Below are 7,842 nucleotides of genomic sequence, written 5' to 3' on the forward strand. Positions count from 1 at the left end.
CTCAATAGCATTCAAAATCGAGGGGACGGAAAATTTTCCAAGGGGAGCAGCTCCCCTTGGAAAATTTTGAAATCTAGACCCTCTGAAATGCTAATTCCTGCATTTTGAGGTGTAAATTTTGCTGGTAGACTAAGCTGTTCATCTGTTTGGGTGACAAATTACACAAGGGAGACAGTTTTTTTATATCTTTACTGACTTTACATAATTATTAATTTTTGTCCATCACAGAGGACGTGATGGGCAAAAATTTTGTTCCGTCCCCAGCTGCAAAATTCCGTCAAAACCCTGCCTTATACAATGTGCACATTTGATTGGGATGATTAATGCCTGGTGAAACATCCGAGAACCAAGGAATAAACTTGGTGAGGCCTGATATGTCTGAGAAATGTGAGAGATGGAACTTAAACTTACCTTCAAAGTTGATGGAGATTACTAAGAATGATCCATCTTTGATCCTCTAGAAAAAACTATAGGCAAAGACTGAGGGTTTCTGTGTAAGAATAGAGGAAATGGTGTCTGTAAATATGGAAAATTGATATAGAAATTAAAGTGCATGTAATAATAAGGCAATCTGTGGTTCAAAAATTCAGGAAAAATGGAGAGTATTTTGTCTGTTGGTGAACTCTAAGTCAAGCTCAAGGAAGAACAGCTGGATGGACACGTTGTTCGTCCGTCAAGTCGACGAGGACCGCTTTTGTCATCGGTGACATACACACGCATATACACACATTCATACATGTAGAAAGTATCACACATATACATGCACACAAACACACACACACACACACACACACACACACACATACACATATACACACATTCATACATGTACAAAGTATCACATATATACATGCACACAAACACACACACACACACACACACACACACATATACACGTGCATACATGTACAAAGTATCACACACATACATGCACACAAACACACACATACACATATACATGTACATGCACACAAATACACACACGCACACATGCACATACACACATACATACACACACACAAGCACGTACATGTACACATACAGACATACAAGCACACGCACACACACAGGTACATACACACACACAAATTCTACAATTCCGGTGTGTTTTCCAGTGTACTTCACTTCATGTTATTGGGCACAATATATAAACTGTTATTTTGCAATGCAGTAGCTTAGTGACCTGTGCAAAGAGGGTTATGTTTTCAGTAGCACTGTCTTGTTAGAATCAAACAGGAATTGATTACAACATTATCTAAAGTATACCTGACTGACAAAACACCTTTGTGACATCACCATGCTTATTAATAAGATAAAGTAATGCACGTACATGTACATGATATATGTCCAATGTGACAGTTATTCACTACTTGTTCTATTGACACATTCCAAGTACATTCAATTTGGCTCCTTTCTGTCATGTCCTCGGTGATTGGAGATCTTGGAAAGTTTGGGAATTGTTTAACTTAAGGAGTAAATTAAAAACCAAGCTATTGTCAGAAAAGTTGACTGTGCAAATTAAGCAAGCGCCTAGAAATCTGACAGCAGATACATGTTATCTGTTTGACATTTCCTTTTGGCCATTTTGTTATGAAGTATGAAGCAAACATATGATAGACCATTCATTCCAACTATTTTAGCTATCAAGGACTAAATCTTCACCTGGTAACTTGTAGGGTAACAGGGAAGAAGTTGATTGACTTACCTCAGTATGGAAGGAAGATGTCTAATTCATCTACAAACTCCTTTAAGTATCAGAGAGTCTGTCTTACGTGAGCCCTTCAACTCAGCGCTGAGCTCATGAGGTGGTTGGACTACCTGAGGTTAAATTTAGGTTCAGCCAACACTGCCTATTGTTTTACATGCCCACAGGTGATACATGCGGTAGTTACTTGTGCCAGCCGTCTGAACATAATGAGTTGTTTTTGTCAGGGCAGTACTACACGTAAGCTGCCTTAATTGGAGTTAGAAACTTAGAACTGTAAATTTTGACATTAAGCCTGCTTTAAAGCCCAGACGCACAGTTGACATGAAAGCTTTGGCCATATTTCTCAATTCGTAGAAGGTTGCAGAATTTTACAATCGCCAGGTAGTTGAGCATATTCTTTGGCTGAGAATCTCCCCCAATACATTGGATGGGGTCAATGACCTGTGAACATAAGCTGTTTTCTATAAACCATACTCTCCAAGCAGAAGTTATAGGCTCCGGCTGTTTTTTTACGTTTGTTTCAGTCATTTTTATCGACCACAAGACATCAAGAAAGAGTACAGAATAGAAAGCCCATTAAAAATGACTAAAAAAACGTCAAAAAACAGCCGGAGCCTAACCTCTGCTTGGAGAGTATATAAATCATAGTGATCGAGAAGACACATTTGGATGTTTTCTCCTAAGTTTGATAAAATTGCCATTTAGAGCTGAAAGACTCATAGGCTCATCAGTTTTTCCTGATGTTGACTGGTGTTTTTGTTACTGGGAGAATTTACCCTGGTATTGCAACCAAATTACTTGGACTATTTTTTTATGAATCATTCTTCATCATAAACTTTAAGGTATTTTTGTGTGTTAATTAAAATATATTTCTGTCTGGACAGAACCCTTTCTGAAAAATACTCAATTACATTTGAGAAAATGTTTAATTCGTAAACGATAATATATTCCTGTTGTTCCTTAGGAGAGAAACTTTTGTAAATCTAACTTTAAGATGATTTCTGTTGTTCCTTGAAGGAGAGAACATCTGTCTGCTGAAGACTTAAAGAAGAATAAGGAGCTGCTGGACAGTCTCAGTCGAGGATTCTTTGTGGAAAACAGCTGTGATGTGAGTAACATGCGCTCTCTTGGTTGCGCCTTGCCTGGGTGTCAGCCTTTTTAGTACACCTTGGCCTGGGAAGTGACAGAGAGAGTGCAAAGCTAAAAAGGCTGGTACCCAGGCTTGATCTTGAAATCAGAAAAGTTAAAATGATGTTGATAGGAATAAAAGCAGTAACAGCATGGAGGCATGTTTTAATGATATAAACATGTAAATGTACAACTTAAAACTATAAATGTACATAATAACTGATCTGAACTGAACTGTGCATATTTCAATTAGATATTGGCAGGTGGAGATTTCCACATGATGCTCTTTTTACTTGTTCTAACCATTAATGTGCCCCCCTCTTTACCCCCCCCCCCAGCAGCCCTGTGTGAGGAGGGAGTCCATCCAGCCCCCACCCCCCTCTCCTGTTAGCTGGGACGAGTACGTCACTGCACCCTCTGGAAGGTCAGCATTTACATTTATGGTCCTTAAACACTGTCTTCTTGTATGATCTAAAGAATGGTACTTTTATTGGGGAATAAAAAGCTATGATTTGCATGCTCTGATGATGCACAAAATGCAGTCATCAGTTTATAGTAAGTGTGCAGAGGTTTAACATGTAGCTCATCAGTGTTGGATACATGCATTTTTAATTACACACAATTTTTTTATTTACACAAGGGAAAAGACTTATCAATTTTTTTCCTGTCTTTGGATCGCTCTCAATTACGATTTTCTGCCTTATTTTTCATCATTTCGCTACACTTCAAACTTATAGTTGGTTGTCTTTGCAAGATTGTAAGATCTAGAAGTACATGATTTACTGTTTAGTACTTATTTGTAGATTGTTGTTCAACATTATGCCTGGGTTAGGATTAGGAATTTGGGTTGTGAGTATTGCTTTTTTAATTTACTTATCTGTTGTGACAGGTGGCCACACCTGGGCAGACCAATGGTCATCAAGGAGACCAGGAAGTCTCTCAAGGCAACTGTTGCCATGGTAACTATTTCTCTCAATGTTCTAAAACTATGATATAACCTTGACATAAACAGCATTAGTCATTCTTTTTACTGTTGTGGCTCAGGGGATACTTACACAGACCTGCTCATATTTGAAGTGTTGCCAGTATCTTAATGACAGTTTGTTTTTCTTCCTTCTTGCTGCAGAGTGAAGAGTTTCCTATCAGACTAGACAGGTACGTTATGATAAGTTTTTCCTCCCTCTAATCCTTCTTGTAAACAAAATTATCATATATGTACATGTATGTAAGTCAAACATACAAATCTACATAACGTAACATTTGCTGCAAGGTCGCTTTTGTCTTCTTTGGAATTATAGAACTTTTTGGTTTATCTGCATTATTTTTGTTTTAAACTGTAGATTGAATTTTAAGGGTAACAGAGTGTTCAGGACAGACCGTGTCAGTGTGTCCTTTTAAAGATCATCACTCCCTTTCAATGTCAAACACATATGTGTGCATGTGTGCATGAATTCTATCGATGGTTATTGAGAGGAAAGACCCCACTAATTTCTCTCCTCCTGCTGTAGGCTGCTGGATGTTCTGGAGATCATCGCTCCCTTTAAGCACTTCCTGAAGCTGAGAGAGTTCGTCCAGCTGAAGCTGCCGTCAGGATTCCCCGTCAAGATAGGTCAGTCTTCCCAGCATGCTTTGGTCTGAGGAAAACTTCGGCAAACTACATACTATATTATTAGACACTCCTCATAAGCTCAAACACTCATTTTCACAGGGCCTCTCGACCTCATCCTTTGTTGAGGACGTACTCTGTGTCTCATCTACAGGACAGTGCTAGTTTGCAAACACAAAAGATCTTCTGCTGCATGATGGAAAGAAGCAATTCTCCCACCATTTTGAATTTGCATGCAAGAGGTCACTGTTGGTCACACGCTTACCACAATGGAATCCTGCGCTGCGGTTGTCTGCAATACTCTGAACACCTGACTACTGAGTATTAGTATTATAAACAGCTACCGTTGCCCACAACAATAAATAATGACGGTCGCACGGGTCCAAATGTACATCTAAATGAAAAAAATTAAGCCCGAACTTCTGTTCTGTTGCAGAAATTCCCGTCCTCCCGACCATCACAGCCAAGATCACATTTCAGGACTTCCAGGCGAGAGACTCTGACTTTTACCCAGAATCCTTCTTCTGCATCTCCAACAACTTCAAAGAAGACCCCAACAGGTTCCCTGACTTGTGAGCACCTGTCACCCCTGTGGAGCAGTGGACCTGCCCATCACCTGCCTTGTTATGTCTCCGTCTGGACTGGTCCATGTGTGGAAAAAGGGTTGTTGGTTTTAGGATCATAGTTTTGTCCTGTATTATTATTTTTTGCAATATGAAAGGGAGACTATGAAATGATATACTATCCTTTTCGTTTTCCAAGTCAAACTGCTTCCAGAAAAAGGAATCCTGGGCCATGCAAATAATGATGATGCTTCAAACAGTTTCTAAACCAGACGTTAAGGCAAAAAGGTTTTATCACATACCTTTGTATTGTATTAAAATAACACATTTGAAATAAGCATGAAGACATTTGAAAGAAGTATCTTCCAAATTCAATCTTTAATACCTTATTTAGAACTACTGATCTCCCAAAATGTATCCTTGTGAAGTTAACATGTAGATTTTAAATCTTACAAAAATCTACCATTTTTCAATTTCACAATTTCTAAGATAAGGATCTTGAAAACATTATAGTCCACCTTTGAAATATACATAATATGATACAAAATTACTCATGGATCCACAATGTTTGCCAAGTTAAGTTAACATGTACAGATGTGCATTAATTTTTTAAAGGACACCGAATTCTACCATTACTTTCATGTTGTATTTAGAACTGTGCAAAAAGTCAAATATTTAAAGATAAATTAACCCCTCCCTGCTGAGTTATCCTAGACCATGATGAACACTTGTGTCATGGATATATCCTTAGCAGCTGCAGGGTTAACCACAGAGACAAGTATGACCACAAAGTGCCATGACTTTGGATAGGAAATATTGTGTTGTACAGATATATTATGTGTAACTTAACGTTAAACATTAATGTCCTAAGATCGTTAAAGAGGTGTTAAAAGGGCTGGGATTGATGTTTATGGTGTCTGTGTACAATTTGTCCCCTTAGTAAAAAGTAATTGCTGAGTTCGTGACCATATGCATATGAAAATTGGATTTGTCTAACTCTTGATTTGATAATTTGAATACGAAACACATGCAATGTTTAAGTATGATAGTTCTTAATCTCTTAAAAATGGTGATCTGTGAGATATTTGGTTGCCCAGTGGTCCATCAGAAAGTGAATGTTCGGTGTTGAGTGAGGAAGGGTGAAGGCCGGCAACTTTCAACCTATTTTGTGCCTACCGTTGCCATGGTGAAATATTCAAGGTGGAAACTATTTAATTAGACATCATGCCTTAATATATGAGACACAAAGATGATATGTGTTGGGATAGATATAAGCTGCAGAGGTTTTTGGTGTTTAAGATTTGAGTATTGTCTGAAATGATGATTTCACCGCAGCAAGAAGTCTGTATATATACTGTACATCTGATTTATGTATTTAAGTTTATGACAATGAAATCTAACATTTTATCTGGCTCCATGTAAAACATCTATATGTATTAATGTGTACTACGAAGAAGCTAAGCACATCAGGTTTTCATGTGAAGATTACCTTTCATTAGTTTGTGAGGGAATACGGTTTTGAATTCCAAACTTTGAAGTTTGTAATTCTATCTCCAACTACCTGCTTGTTGATAAAAAAGAAATACAGCAAATAATCCCATCACTGATGTTATATAAAACACCTTTTGGATAAAAGCTTATACATAATTATGTAATAGATGTTGGGGGAAACCTATTGCTGTTAAGCTCTTAAGAAACTTTTAAGATTTGATAAAGGGTTTATCTCAAAGATTTGATACTGGTGATCATGACTGAGTTTTGTGTACATGTAGTTCAGAGAAAGACTGAATATATGCATCTCTACAATGTTCCATGATAGTCTCCTTAGCACCGGCTGTACGTCTGTCTTTTGGGGCTTTAAATGTGCTTTTGTTTCTTATGGCATATCAGTCCTCGATTCCTTGTAGAATTGAAGTTTGCAATTGCATACCAATTTTCCCTAGGAAGCATTTTGTTTTAAAAAGTATTTCCCGTTGAAACACCAAGTTTAAGCAAGCTCTTCAAAATTAGGCGTTCCCATACCCGTTTCATCTTTTTTGTCCTATGTTGTGTTGTTATTTTGTCTAGTGGTGTCTTTAATATAAGCCTGTGTGCTTGAGTGGGGGCACCACTATGTTTTGTACTGTATTAATGTTGCAATAGAAAATAAAAATAAAAGCTCTTCAGAGGCGACCCACTCAAGAAATTGGGTAACGATAACCATATGGCCATCAGAAATAAAGCACAATTTATATAAGCCCCAAAAGTCTGACTTGTAGAGCCTGCTACGAAGGCTAGTCCCATGACATAATGTCATGTATCTACCTCAGACAGGATTGTATGTTGACATCTCTTAGCCTGGGCACCATCCTCCATCATCATCATCGGTCGGCTGCGATCCTCCATAGTAACTGCTGGCTCAATATCTTAACATGAGCGAACTATTGATGCAGCAGAGGATGGTACCCATGCTAAATATCTCTGGGCACTCTGGAGATATGGATATAGAAAACAACTATTAGCCTACCATGTACTAGCCTGGGTGCCACCCTATTTAGTGTACTGGGGCTGCCATACTCAAAAGAGCTTGCATGGCCTTGAGCCTTAGCTGATGGTGTATGTATGGGAGCCTCAGTAAGGCTAATGTCACATTTCCACACCGGGGCATGGCTGGGCTGTTTGTCAAAACAAAAAATAGAAATTACTTAAAACTGTACATCAGGAATACCCATGCCTATTCTCTCTACGTCTTCTGTAGTTTGGTGTCTTTTATATCATACTTTTCATTCCCGGAAGCTCCCCGGCCAGGCCCTGGTTTGGAAATGTGACATATGCCATAGCTAAAGTGGATGACACCA

At 38.4% G+C, this 7,842-nt stretch overlaps 2 protein-coding genes across 3 annotated transcripts in view; both read left to right on the plus strand.

The window, feature by feature from the left end:
- Positions 1-6,985, plus strand: part of LOC118432282 (ankyrin repeat domain-containing protein 13C-A-like) — a 109,501-nt gene extending 102,516 nt beyond the window's left edge. For both annotated transcript variants that reach the window (XM_035843820.1, XM_035843818.1), the window contains exon 11: positions 5,445-6,985. The gene's annotated coding sequence lies outside the window, so the exon portion shown is untranslated. The remainder of the gene's footprint in view (positions 1-5,444) is intronic.
- The window catches only part of LOC118431621 (ankyrin repeat domain-containing protein 13C-like), a 32,615-nt gene that overhangs the window by 277 nt on the left and 24,496 nt on the right, over positions 1-7,842 (plus strand). The window contains exons 2-6 of the mRNA XM_035842863.1: positions 2,726-2,816; positions 3,175-3,260; positions 3,726-3,795; positions 3,963-3,991; positions 4,345-4,445. Coding sequence (XP_035698756.1) covers positions 2,726-2,816; positions 3,175-3,260; positions 3,726-3,795; positions 3,963-3,991; positions 4,345-4,445 — 377 coding nt within the window. The remainder of the gene's footprint in view (positions 1-2,725; positions 2,817-3,174; positions 3,261-3,725; positions 3,796-3,962; positions 3,992-4,344; positions 4,446-7,842) is intronic.

This window comes from Branchiostoma floridae, chromosome 15, assembly GCF_000003815.2.
Source record: "Branchiostoma floridae strain S238N-H82 chromosome 15, Bfl_VNyyK, whole genome shotgun sequence".
Lineage (NCBI taxonomy): Eukaryota > Metazoa > Chordata > Leptocardii > Amphioxiformes > Branchiostomatidae > Branchiostoma > Branchiostoma floridae.